Here is a 14,685-nt window from a genome sequence, read left to right as displayed (position 1 = left end):
TGGGAACAGCACGGGGAGTTACAATGGGATTGGCACTGGGGCCAGCACTGAGAATTACACTGGGCTTGGCATTGGGACCAGCACTGGGAGTTACACTGGATCTGGCACTGGCAGCAGCATGGGGAGTTACAGTGGATCTGGTATTGGTAGCAGTGCTGGGAGTTACACTGGATCTAGTATGGGAGCAGCGCTGGGAGTTACACTGGATCTGGCATTGGGAGCAGCACTGGCAGGTACACTGAATCTGGCACCGGCAGCAGCACTGGGAGTTACACTGGATCTGGCACTGGGAACAGCGCTGGGAGTTACACTGGGTCTGGCACTGGGAGTTACACTGGATCTGACACTGGCAGTAGCACTGGGAGTTACACTGGGTCTGGCACTGGGAGCAGCGCTGGGAGTTACACTGGATCTGGCACTGGGAACAGCACTGGGAGTTACACTGGGTCTGGCACTGGGAACAGCGCTGGGAGTTACACTGGATCTGGCACTGGGAACAGCACTGGGAGTTACACTGGTACTGGCACTGGGAGCTACACTGGACCTGGCACTAGGAGTTACACTTGATATTGCGCTGGGAGTTACACTGAATCTGGCACTGGCAGTAGCACTGGGAGTTACACTGGGTCTGGCACTGGGAGTTACACTGGATCTGACACTGGCAGTAGCACTGGGAGTTACACTGGGTCTGGCACTGGGAGCTACACTGGGTCTGGCACTGGGAGTTACACTGGGTCTGGCACTGGCCTCGGTGCTGCTGATGCCCCAGTAGCGAGAAGCTGCATCCAGTCGCTGAAAGGGATTGGCGGCGGCGGCTGCTCCCGGCTCCGGTTCAGGGAGGATGCTGTCGGTTTGTCGGAGGATGAGAGCACGGACGTGGAGGCTGCTGCTTTCCTGCCCGTTCTCCAGGGGATTGCAGGTATCGGGGCCCCGGGGGGTAAGGCCGGTGTTAGCGGCCTCTCGGTCCCTGCAATGCGGACAGTGGTTGGGCTCTGGGGCCGGGACCGTGCGGCCTCACTGGCTGCTGCAAGCCCCGGCACTGGGTCCGCAATGAATGCAGATGCTCAAAGGGAACAAACCGAGAGGTGCTGCAGCCGGGGCTCTGCGAAGGAGCTGGATCCCAGTCAACATTTTGAGCCCAAAGCACTGTCAGTCTGTAACCAGGGCCGTGGCTGTGGCAGAGGCACTGGGACTAGGAGAGGGGCAGTGGATGGCACACCCTGTTTGTAGACAGGAAACAAAGGGTAGGAATAAACGTGTCCTTTTCAGAGTGGCAGGCAGCGATTAGTGGTGTCCGGAGGGATCAGTGCTTGGATTCCAGCTATTCACAACTTATATTCATGATCTAGATGAGGGAACTAAATGTAATATCTCCAAGTTTGAAGATGACACAAAGCTGGTTTGGAGGGTGACCTGTCAGCAGGATGCAGAGATGTTTCATGTGATTTGGACAAGTTGAGTGAGTGGGCAGATGTATGGATGATGCAGTATAATATGGATAAATGTGAGATTATGCACTTTCGGAGCAAAATCAGGAAGGCAGATTACTCTCTGAATAGCTATGAAATGAGAGGGGGGAAATGTGCAATGGGATTGGGTGACTCAAGTAGCAATTGCTGAAGGTAAGAATGCAGCAAGTGGTCAAGAAGGCAAACAGTTTGTTGTCTTTCACAGGGAGAAGATTTGAGTACAGGAGCAGTGATGTCTTGCTCAAGTTTTACAGGCTTTGGTGAGATTACACCTGGAATACTATGTGCAGTTCTAGTCTCCTTGTCTGAGGAATAATGTTCTTGCTATTGAAGTAGAGCATCAAAGGTTTACCAGACTGATTCCTGAGGAAGGCAGGATACACATAGGAGGAAAGGTTGGATCAGTTAGGATTCAGAAGAATAAGGAGTTGTCATTGGAAACCTATAAAATTCTAACAGGACTAAACAGAGTAGATGGTGAAAGGGTGTGCCCGATGGCATGGAAGTGCAGTAGCATGGGTTACAGTCTAAGGATATCGGGTGAATTCTTTAGGACTGAGATGAGGAGAAATGACTTCACCCAGAAAGCGATGAGTCTGTAGAATTCACTTCCACAGAAAGTAGTCAAGGCCAAACAATTGTATGATTTCAAGAAGGATTTGGATATAGCTGTTGGGGCTAAAGGGATGAAAGGAAATGGGGCAAAGCAAGAATAGGCCATTGAATTGGATGATCAGCCATGATCATAATAAATGGTGTAGCAGAATTGAAGGAACAAATGCCCTGCTCCTAGTTTCTTTGTTTCTATGTGTAGAACTTAGGAATAAAAATGCTGCAGTCACACTAATTGGAGTCCATTATAAGCCCCCAAACAGTCAACGGATAATTGAGGAGCAAATATTTACATTATTCACTGAGGTGTGTAAAAGTAGTACTAGAGTTATTATATGTGTGTTCTTTTAAATTCAGTTATTGGATGCGGGCATTGCTGGCTGGCCAGTACTTATTGCTTATCCTCAGTTGCCGTTGAGAACATGTTGGTGAGCTGCCTTCTTGAACCATTGCTGTCCGTGTGCTGTAGGTTGACCCACAATTCCCTTAGCGAAGGGAATCCCAGGATTTTGACGCAGCAATAGTGAAGGAATGGCAACGTATTCCCAAGTCCGGATGGTGAGTGACTTGGAGGAGAACATGCAGATGATGGTGTTCCCATGTACTTGCTGCCCTTGCTCTCCTAGATGGAAGTGGTTGTGGGTTTGGAGGGTGCTGTCGAGGGATCTTTGGTAAATTTCTGCAGTTCATCTTGTAGATGGTACACACTGTTGCTACTAAGAGTGTATGGTGGAGGGAGTGGATGTGGTGCCAGGTCAAGCAGGGTGCTTTGTCCTGGATGGAGTTGAGTCTCTTGAGTGTTATTGGAGCTGCCCCCATCAGGCAAGTGGAGAGTATTCCATCACACTCCTGACTTGTACCTTGTTGATGGTGGACAGGCTTTGGGGAATCAGTAGATGTGTGACTCGCTGCAGTATTCCTAGCCTCTGACTTGCTGTTATAACCACTGTATTTATATGATGAATCCAGCTGAGTTTCTGGTCAATGGTAATCCCCAAAATGTTGATAATAGGAAAATTCAGTGATGATAATACCATAGAATGTCAAGGGAAAGTGGTTAGATTGTCTGTTATTGGTGATGGCATTTGTGTAGCATACATGTTACCTGCCGCATTGTCAGCCCAAGCCTGGATATTGTCCAGATCTTGTTGAATTTGAACATGGACTGCTTCAGTATCTGAGGTATCCTGAATGGTGCTGAGCACTGTGCAATCATTGGCGAACATCCCCACTTCTGACCTTATGATGGAGGGAAGGTCATTGATGAAGAGTTGAAGATCTTTGGACTTAGGACACTACCCTGGCGAGCTCCTGCGGAGATGTCCTGGAGTGTGATGATGGACCTCAACATCCATGATCATCTTCCTATGTGTCAGGTATGACTCTAACCATCAGAGAGTTTGCCCCCTGATACCCATTGGTTCTAGTTTTACTACAGCTCTTTGATGCCACACTCAGTCAAGTGTGGTCTTGATGTTATCTCACCACTGGAATTCAGCTTCTTTTGTCCATGTTTAAACTAATCCTGTGGTGGGAGGGGGGGAGGACAGGCTGAGTGGCCCTGAGGGAACCCAAACTGGGCATCGCTGAGCAGGTTATTGTTGAACAGATACTACTTGATAGCACTGTTGATGACACCCTCCATCACTTTACTGATGGTCAAGAGTACACTGATGGGTGGTAATTGGCCAGGTTGGATTTGTGCTGCTTTTTATGTACAGGACATAACTGGCAATTTTCCACATTGTTGGGTAGATGCCAGTGTTGTAACTGTAATGGAAGAGTTTGGCAAGGGGAATGGAAAGTTCCAGAGCACAAGTCTTCAGTAGTATTGCTGGAATGTTGTCAGGGCCCATAGCCTTTGCAGTACTAGTGTCTCAAACCATTTTTTAAATTCACTCTTGGGATGTGGACGTCACTACCCAGACCAGCATTTATTGCCCAACTCTAGTTGCCCCAAAGAGTAGTTGAGATTCAACCAATGCTGTGGTTCTGGTGTCATGTGTAGGCCAGACCAGGTAAAGATGGCAGGTTTCCTTCCCTAAAGGACATCAGCGAACCAGATGGGTTTTTCCAATAATCGACAATGGATTCATGGTCACATTAGATTCCTAATTTCAGACTTTTTATTGGATTCAAGTTGCACCATCTACCGTGGCTGGATTCAAACCTGTGTTCCCAGAACATTGTCCCTGGGTCTCTGGATTAATAGATCAGTGATACTATCATTAGGCCATCATCTCCCCTTGGTTTATTAATAGCACATGGAGTGAACTGAATTAGCTGAAGACTGGTATCTGTAATGATGACAACCCATGGAGGAGGCCAATTTCAGTTGGGACCAAACTTTAATTGGGATAATTATAGTATAAAGAGTTCAGAGGGAGCAGATTACTTGAAATGTATAGAGGAGAGGTTTTTATATCAACATGAAAATGATCCAACAAAGGCCAGTGCAGTGCTGGACTGAATTCTGGGAATGAAACTGGGCAGGTGTTAGTGGGGAAGCATTGTACACTTTAAATTTGTTATGGAAAACTAATAAAAGGGCTGCAAAAAGGGTTTTGGATTTGTGGAAGTCAGCTTTTATTAAAATATAGCATAGTGTGTCTAAGGAAGAATCATAGAGATGTACAGCAGACCCTTCGGTCCAATCCGTCCATGCCAACCAGATATCCTAACCTAATCTAGTCCCATTTGCCAACACATGGCCCATTTCCCTCTAAACCCTTCCTATTCATATATCCATCCAAATGTTGTAATTGTACCACTTCATTTAGCAGGCAAAAGTGAGGACTGCATTCCTGATGAAGGGCGTTTGCCTGAAACGTCGATTTTCCTGCTCCTCGAATGCTGCCTGACTGGCTGTGCTTTTCCAGCACCATTCTAATCTATACACTTGATCTAGCAGTTCATTCCATACATGCACCACCTTTGTGTGAAAAAGTTGCCCCTTTGATCTCTTTTAAATCTTTCTCTTATAGAACATAGAACATAGAACAATACAGCACAGAACAGGCCCTTCGGCCCATGATGTTGTGCCGAACATCTATCCTAGATTAAGCACCCATCCATGTATCTATCCAATTGCCGCTTAAAGGTCGCCAATGATTCTGACTCTACCACTCCCACGGGCAGCGCATTCCATGCCCCCCCACTCTCTGGGTAAAGAAACCACCCCTGACATCTCCCCTATACCTTCCACCCTTCACCTTAAATTTATGTCCCCTTGTAACACTCTGTTGTACCCGGGGAAAAAGTTTATGACTGTCTACTCTATCTATTCCTCTGATCATCTTATAAACCTCTATCAAGTCACCCCTCATCCTTCGCCGTTCCAACGAGAAAAGGCCGAGAGCTCTCAACCTATCCTCGTACGACCTATTCTCCATTCCAGGCAACATCCTGGTAAGTCTTCTCTGCACCCTCTCCAAAGCTTCCACATCTTTCCTAAAATGAGGCGACCAGAACTGCACACAGTACTCCAAATGTGGCCTAACCAAAGTCCTGTACAGCTGCAACATCACTTCACGACTCTTGAATTCAATCCCTCTGCTAATGAACGCTAATACACCATAGGCCTTCTTACAAGCTCTATCCACCTGAGTGGCAACTTTCAAAGATCTATGTACATAGACCCCAAGATCCCTCTGTTCCTCCACCTGACTAAGAACCCTACCGTTAACCCTGTATTCCACATTCTTATTTGTTCTTCCAAAATGGACAACCTCACACTTGGCAGGGTTGAACACCATCTGCCACTCCTCAGCCCAGCTCTGCATCATATCTAAGTCCCTTTGCAGCCGACAACAGCCCTCCTCACTGTCCACAACTCCATCAATCTTTGTATCATCTGCAAATTTACTGACCCACCCTTCGACTCCCTCATCCAAGTCATTAATAAAAATTACAAACAGCAGAGGACCCAGAACTGATCCCTGCGGAACTCCACTTGTAACTGGGCTCCGGGCTGAATATTTACCATCTACCACCACTCTCTGACTTAGACCGGTTAGCCAGTTTTCTATCCAATTGGCCAAATTTCCCTCTATCCCATGCCTCCTGACTTTCCGCATAAGCCTACCATGGGGAACCTTATCAAATGCCTTACTAAAATCCATGTACACTACATCCACTGCTCTACCCTCATCCACATGCTTGGTCACCTCCTCAAAGAATTCAATAAGACTTGTAAGGCAAGACCTACCCTTCACAAATCCGTGCTGGCTGTCCCTAATCAAGCAGTGTCTTTCCAGATACTCATAAATCCTATCCCTCAGTACCCTTTCCATTACTTTGCCTACCACAGAAGTAAGACTAACTGGCCTGTAATTCCCGGGGTTATCCCTATTCCCTTTTTTGAACAGGGGCACAACATTCGCTACTCTCCAGTCCCCTGGTACCACCCCCGTTGACAGTGAAGACGAAAAGATCATTGCCAACGGTACTGCAATTTCCTCTCTTGCTTCCCACATAATCCTAGGATATATCCCGTCAGGCCCGGGGGACTTGTCTATCCTCAAGTTGTTCAAAATGTCCAACACATCTTCCTTCCTAACAAGTATCTCTTCTAGCTTACCAGTCCGTTTCACACTCTCCTCTTCAACAATATGGTCCCTCTCATTTGTAAATACTGAAGAAAAGTACTCATTCAAGACCTCTCCTATCTCTTCTGACTCAATACACAATCTCCCACTACTTTCCTTGATCGGACCTACCCTCGTTCTCGTCATTCTCGTGTTTCTCACATACGCATCAACGGCCTTGGGGTTATCCTTGATCCTATCCACCAAGGATTTTTCATGCACTCTCTTAGCTCTCCTAATCCCTTTCTTCAGGTCCCTTCTGGCTATCCTGTATCCCTCCACTGCTCTGTCTGAACCCTGTTTCCTCAACCTTATGTAAGCCTCCTTCTTCCTCTTTACTAGACATTCAACCTCCCTCGTCAACCAAGGCTCCCTCACACGACCATTTCTTTCCTGCCTGATAGGTACATACATGTCAAGGACACGTCGTATCTGCTCCTTGAAAAAGTTCCACATTTCCACCACATCCTTCCCTGACAGCCTATGCTCCCAACTTATACTCCTCAAATCCTGTCTTACAGCATCGTAATTTCCCTTCCACCAATTGTAAAATCTACCCTGTTGTGCGCACCTATCTCTCTCCATAACCAAGGTGAAAGTCACAGAATTGTGGTCACCATCACCAAAATGTTCACCCACTAACAAGCCCATCACTTGTCCTGGTTCATTACCGAGTACCAAATCCAATATGGCCTCCCCTCTGGTTGGACAATCTACATACTGAGTTAGAAAAGCTTCCTGGACACACTACACAAACACCGCCCCGTCCAATCTACTTGATCTAAAGAGCTTCCAATCAATATTTGGGAAGTTGAAGTCGCCCATGACTACGACCCTGTGGCTTCTGCACCTTTCCAAAATCTGTTTCCCAATCTGTTTCTCCACATCTCGGCTGCTATTGGGGGGCCTATAGTAAACACCCAACAAGGTGACTGCACCTTTCCTATTTCTGACTTCAGCCCATACTACCTCCAAAGGCAGATCCCCCTCAAACTTCCTTTCTGCAGCCGTTATACCATTTCTAATTAGCAATGCCACCCCCCCCTCCTTTTTTACCACACCCCCCCAATCTTACTGAAACATCTGTAACCAGGAACCTCCAACAACCATTCCTGTCCCTCATCTATCCACGTTTCCGTGATGGCCACAACATCGTAGTCCCAGGTACCAATCCACGCCTTAAGTTCACCCACCTTATTTCTGATACTCCTTGCGTTGAAGTATACGCACTTGAGCCCATCTCTGTGTCCGCAAGTATTCCCTGTCAGTGCTACCTTCTCCACAGCCTCCCTACATTCTTGGACATCCTGACACACAGCTAGCTTACTTGCTGGACTACAAGTCCGGATCCCATCCCCCTGCCAAATTAGTTTAACCCCCCCCCCCGAAGAGTGCTAGCTAACCTGCCCCCCAGGATATTGGTGCCCTTCTGGTTCAGGTGCAACCCGTCCTGTTTGTACAGGTCCCACCTTCCCCAGAATGCAGTCCAATTGTCCAAATACCTGAAGCCCTCCCTCCTACATCATCCTTGCAGCCACATGTTCAACTGCACTCTCTCCCTATTCCTTGCCTCGCTGTCACGTGGCACCGGCAACAACCCAGAGATGATGACTCTGTCTGTCCTAGCTTTTAGCTTCCAGCCTAACTCCCTGAGCTCTTGAATGACCTCCCCACCCCTCTTCCTACCTATGTCGTTGGTGCCAATGTGTACCACGACTTCTGGCTGCACACCCTCCCCCTTAAGGATTCTGAAGACACGGTCCGAGACGTCTCGGACCCTGGCACCCGGGAGGCAACAAACCATCTGAGAGTCTCGCCCATGTCCACAGAACCGCCTGTCCGTCCCTCTAACTAGACAGTCTCCTATAACTAGCGCTGTCCTCCTCTCCCCCTTTCCCTTCTGAGTCTCAGAGCCAGACCTCACGCCACAGACCCCGTCACTGCAGCTTACACCTGCAAGGCTGTCCCCCCCAACAGTTTCCAAAGCTGTATATTTATTGTTTAGGGGAACGACCACAGGGGAACCCTGCACTGCATGCTTCTTCCCCTTCCCAGCTACCTCTGTTCTCCGGCGTAACTATGTCCCTGTAGCTTCTATCAATCACCCTCTCAGCCTCTCGAATAATCCTCAGTTCATCCAGCTCTTCTTACTTTAATCCTATGTACTCTAATTCTGGACTCCCCTAACCCAGGGAAACGACCTTGTCTGTTTACCCTATCCATGTCCTTCATGATTTATGAACTTCTAAGATCACCCCTCAGCCTCTGACGCTCCAGGGAAAACAGCCCCAGCCTATTCAGCCTCTCCCAGAAGCTCAAACCCTCCAACCCTGGCAACATTCTTGTAAATCTTTTCTGAAATCTTTCAAGTTTCACAATATCCTTCCAATAGGAGGGAGACCAGAATTGTACACAATATTCCAACAGCGGCCTAACCAATGTCCTGAACAATATGACCTCCCAACTCCTGTACTCAGTGCTCTGACCAATAAAGGAAAGCGTACAAAATGCCTTCTTCACTATCCTATCGATCTAAGACTCTACTTTCAAGGAACTATAAACCTGCACTCCAAGGCCTCTTTGCTCAGCAACTCTTCCCATAAGTCCTGCCCGGATTTGCCTTTCCAAAATGCAACACCTCACATTTATCTAAATTAAACTCAGGGAGGATATTCCCTGAAATACATCCAGGGAAGTTATTTGGGTGACCTACTCTTGGGAAATAAGGCAGGTGACTGAGGTGTCAGTGGGGGAGCATTTTGGGGCCAGTGACTATAATTCTATTAGTTTTAACATAGTGATGGAAAAGGATAGAGAAGGTCTAAAAGCTGCAGGAAGGCCAATTTTGAAAGTATTAGGCAAGAACTTTCAAAAGTTGATTGAGAGGGGGAGTGAATGTTTGCAGGTAAAGGGACGGTTGGAAAATGGGAAGCCTTCAGAAATGAGTTAACGAGAATCTAGAGAAAGTATATTCCTGTCAGGGTGAAAGGAAAGACTGGTAGGTGTAGGGAACACTGGATGACTAAAGAAATTGAGGTTTTTGGTTAAGAAAAAGAAGGAAGCAAATGTCAGGTATAGGTAGGATAGATCGAGTGAATCCTTAGAAGAGTATAAAGACAGTAGGAGTATATTTAAGAGGGAAATCAGGAGGGCAAAAAGGGGACATGAGATAGCTTTGGTAAATAGACTTAAGGAGAATCCAAAGGGTTTTTACAAATACATTAAGGACAAAAGGGTAACTAGGGTGAGAATAGGGCCCCTCAAAGATCAGCAAGGCGGCCTTTGTGTGGAGCCGCAGAAAATGGGGGAGATACTAAATGAGTATTTTGCATCAGTATTTACTGTGGAAAAGGATATGGAAGATATAGACTGTCGGGAAATAGATGGTGACATCTTGCAAAATGTCCAGATTACAGAGGAGGAAGTGCTGGATGTCTTGAAACGGGTAAAGCTGGATAAATCCCCAGGACCTGATCAGGTGTACCTGAGAACTCTGTGGGAAGCTAGAGAAGTGATTGCTGGGCCCCTTGCTGAGATATTTGTATCATAGATAGTCACAGGTGAGGTGCCGGAAGACTGGAGGTTGGCAAACGTGGTGTCACTGTTTAAGAAGGGTGGTAAGGACAAGCCAGGGAACTATAGACCAGTGAGCCTGACCTCGTTTGTTGGAGAGAATCCTGAGGGACAGGATGTACATGTATTTGGAAAGGCAAGGATTGATTAGGGACAGTCAACATGGCTTTATGCATGGGAAATCATGTCTCACAAACTTGATGGAGTTTTTTGATGAAGTAACAAAGAGGATTGATGAGGACAGAGCGGTAGATGTGATCTATATGGACTTCAATAAGGCATTTGTCAAGGATCTTCATGAGAGGGTTTCCTATGAGAGGTTAGGAAGGTTTAATCTCACGGAATACAGGGAGAACTAGCCATTTGGATACAGAACTGGCTCAAAGGTAGAAGATAGCTGGTGGCAGTGGAGGGTTGTTTTTCAGACTGGAGGCCTGTGACCAGTGAAGTTCCACAAGGATCGGTGCTGGGTCCTCTACTTTTTGTCATTTACACAAATGTTTTGGATGCGAGCATAAGAAGCACAGTTAGTAAGTTTGCAGATGACACCAAAATTGGAGGTGTAGTGGACAGCAAAGAGGGTTACCTCAGGTTACAACAGGATCTTGACCAGATAGGCCAATGGGCTGAGAAGTGGCAAATGGAGTTTAATTCAGATTAATGCGAGGTGCTGCATTTTGGGAAAGCAAATCTTAGCAGGACTTAAACACTTAATGGTAAGGTCCTAGGAAGTGTTGCTGAACAAAGAGATCTTGGAGTGCAGGTTCATAGCTCCTTGAAAGTGGAGTCGCAGGTAGATAGGTGTTTGATATGCTTTCTTTTATTGGTCAGAGTATTGAGTACAGGAGTTGGGAGATCATATTGCGACTATACAGGACATTGGTTAGGCCACTGTTGGAATATTGCGTGCAATTCTGGTCTCCATCCTGTCGGAAAGATGTTATGAAACTTGAAAGGGTTCAGAAAAGATTTACAACGATGTTGCCAGTATTGGAGGATTTGAGCTATAGTGAGAGGCATGAACAGGCTGGGGCTGTTTTCCTTAGAGCAATAGAGGCTGAGGGGTGACCTTATAAAGGTTTACAAAATAAGGAGGGGCATGGATAGGATAAATAGACAAAGTCTTTTCCCTGGGATCGGGGAGTCCAGAACTAGAGGGCATAGGTTTAGGGTGACAGGGGAAAGATATAAAAGAAACCTACGGGGCAACTTTTTCACACAGAGGTGGTACTCAGGCGACTGACTGTGTGGAGTTTGCACGTTCTCCCCGTGTCTGCGTGGGTTTCCTCCGGGTGCTCCGGTTTCCTCCCACAGTTCAAAGATGTGCGGGTCAGGTGAATTGGCCAAGCTAAATTGCCCGTAGTGTTAGGTAAGGGGTAATATGTAGGGGTATGGGTGGGTTGCGCTTCGGCGGGTCGGTGTGGACTTGTTGGGCCGAAGGGCCTGTTTCCACACTGTAAGTCTAAAATGTATATGGAATGAGCTGCTAGAGGATGTGGTGGAGGCGGGTACAATGGTAACATTTAAGAGGCATTTGGATGGGTATATGAATAGGGAGGGTTTGGAGGGATATGGGCCGGGTGCTGGTAGGTGGGACTAGATTGGGTTAGGATATCTGGTTGGCATGGACGGATTGGACCAAAGGGTCTGTTTCTATGCTGTACATCTCTATGACTCTCTATGACATGGTAGATATAGAATGTGGGGAAAAAGATGGTGACATCTCGGAAAATGTCCACAATACAGAGGAGAAGGTATTGGATGTCTTAAAACACATAAAGGTGAATAAATCCCCAGATCCAGGTGTACCCTAGAACGCTGTGGGAAGCGATTGCTGGGCCCCTTGCTGAGCTATTTGTATCTCTGATTAGATTATGTTAGATTCCCTACAGTATGGAAACAGGCCATTTGGCCCAACAAGTCCACACTGACCCTCCGAAGAATAACCCACCCAGACCCATTCCCTTACCGTATTTTTATCCTTGACTACTGCACCTAACACTATGGGCAATTAAGCATGGCCAATTCACCTGACCTGCACATCTTCTGGGAGGAAAGCAGAGCACCCGGAGGAAACCCACACAGACACAGGGAGAATATGCAAACTCCACACAGACAGTCACCCTAGCTGGGAATTGAACCCGGGTCCCTGGCGCTGAGAGGTAGCAGTGCTAACCACTGAGCCACCATGCCGCCATTGAGTGTGGAAAATCATGTGTCATGAATTACATTGAGTTTTTTTGAAGAAGTAACAAAGAGGATTGATGAGGGCACAGCTATGGATGTGATCTATATGGACTTCATTAAGGCATTTGGCAAGGTTCCTCATGGTAAATTGGTTAGCAAGGTTATTTCACACGGAATACAGGGAGAACTAGCCATTTAGATGCAGAACTGGCTTGAAGGTAGGAGACAGAGGGCGGTGGTGGAGGGTTGCTTTTCAGATTGGAGGCCTGTGACCAGTGATGTGCCACAAGGATTGGTGCTTTATCCACTGATTTTTGTCATTTATAAATAATTTGGCTGTGAACATAGGAGGTATAGTGAGTAAGTTTGCAGATGACACCAAAATTGGAAATGTAGTGGACAGTGAAGAAGATTACCTCAGGGTACAATGGGATCTTGATCGGATGGGCTGACTCAGAACAGTGACCGGGTTAAACTGACAACAGAACAATGGGGGCTGGGAGCATACTAAAATAAAATGGCAAGAGTACAAGCCCAGAATGTTCCATTTAGGATGTAATGTAGGAGCAACAAGTCCAGTGAACACTGGATGTCTCAAAATATGTAGGACTGGATAAGAAAAGAGAGACATTTAACAGACACAAAAGGAGCAAATCAATAAAGATGCTGTTGCAGTACAGAAAGTGTGAGGTGAGAGATGTAAGAAAACAATTATGAGAACATAGAGAGGGCATGAAAAAGCATTGGCAGCCAAGATTAGGGAGAATCCCAAGATATTCTATAATTATCAAGAAGGAAATAACAGGGAAAGAATGTGGCCTATTAGGAACCAAAGGGAAATTTGTTTGTGGAGCCTGTGTACATTGGTAGTATTAAATAAATAGTTTGCGATCTGTCTTTATCCAGGAGAAGAAGGATATAGTTACAGAATTCTGAAAGATGGACTGTGAGGTTCTTCAGCAGATTGACAAAGGGAGTTATTGAAGGTTTTGGCAGGTGTAAAAGTGGACAAATCCCCAGGTCTGGATGAGTAGTATTGTAAGCTGCTTTTGGGGATGAGGCAGAAAGTCACTGAACAAATTTTTAATTCCTTTCTAGTCACAGGGGAGGTGCCAGAGGACTGGAGGGCAACCTCATCGAGTCATAGAAGTGTATAGCACAGAAATTGACCCTTTGGTGCAACTGGTCCATGCCAACCAGTTATCCCAACCTAATCTATTCCCATTTGCCAGCATCTGGCCCAGATCCCTCCAAACCCTTCCTATTTGTATACCCATCCAGATGCCTTTTAAATGTTGTAATTGTACCAGCCTCCACCATTTCCTCTGACATACCACCATCTGTGTGAAAAGTTGCCCCTTAGGTCCCTTTTAAATGTTTCCCCTCTCACCCTAAACCTATGCCCTCTAGTTCCGGACTCCCCTCACCCTAGGGAAAAGATCTTGTCTATTTATCCTATCCATGCCCCTCATGATTTTATAAACCTCTATATTGTCACCTCTCTGCCTCCAATGCTCCAGGGGGAATAGACCCAACCTATTTAGCATCTCCCTGTAGCTCAAATCCTCTAACACTGGCAAATTCCTTGTAAACCTTTTCTGAACCCTTTTAAGTTTCATGTTGTTCCATTTTTCAAAAATGTTGATCGAGATAAACCAAGAAATTACAGACCAGTGAATCTCACATCAATAGTAGGGAAATTACTGAGAAAATGCTGAAGGGGACAATTTGTCTCTATTTAAAGAGGCAAGGCTTAATTGGGGATAACCAGCATGGCTTTGTCAGAGGGAGGTCATGCTTAACATATTAGATTAGATTACTTACAGTGTGGAAACAGGCCCTTCGGCCCAACAAGTCCACACCGACCCGCCAAAGCGCAACCCACCCAGACATTTACCTCTTCGCCTAACACTACAGGCAATGTAGCGTGGCCAATTCACCTAACCTGCACTTTTTTTTGATTGTGGGAGGAAACCAGAGCACCCGAAGGAAACCCACGCAAACACGGGGAGAATATGCAAACTCCACATAGAGAGTCGCCTGAGGCAGAAATGAGCCCGGATCTCTGGCGCTGTGAGGCAGCAGTGCTTTTTGGGAAGATGACCAAGAACGTAGATATAGTTGTGCATTTGATGTGGATGCTATGGATTTCAGCAAAGCCTTTGCCAAGTCCCACATGGGAGACTCATAATGAAGGTAAAAGCACTTGAGATCCAGATAACGAGGGTCCCCTTAGTTGAGGGGTCAAATTAGTTGAG

General features: G+C 46.5%; 1 protein-coding gene across 2 annotated transcripts in view; it reads left to right on the top strand.

Moving 5' to 3' along the window:
- The first annotated feature begins 744 nt into the window (after positions 1-744).
- The window catches only part of dipk1b (divergent protein kinase domain 1B), a 51,410-nt gene continuing 37,469 nt past the window's right edge, over positions 745-14,685 (top strand). For both annotated transcript variants that reach the window (XM_060841174.1, XM_060841173.1), the window contains exon 1: positions 745-919. In XM_060841174.1, coding sequence (XP_060697157.1) covers positions 842-919 — 78 coding nt within the window. In that variant the 5' untranslated portion in view covers positions 745-841. The remainder of the gene's footprint in view (positions 920-14,685) is intronic.

This window comes from Hemiscyllium ocellatum, chromosome 21, assembly GCF_020745735.1.
Source record: "Hemiscyllium ocellatum isolate sHemOce1 chromosome 21, sHemOce1.pat.X.cur, whole genome shotgun sequence".
NCBI lineage: Eukaryota > Metazoa > Chordata > Chondrichthyes > Orectolobiformes > Hemiscylliidae > Hemiscyllium > Hemiscyllium ocellatum.
The sequence above is the reverse complement of the archived record's forward strand: the minus strand, read 5'-3'. Positions and strand labels throughout refer to the sequence as shown.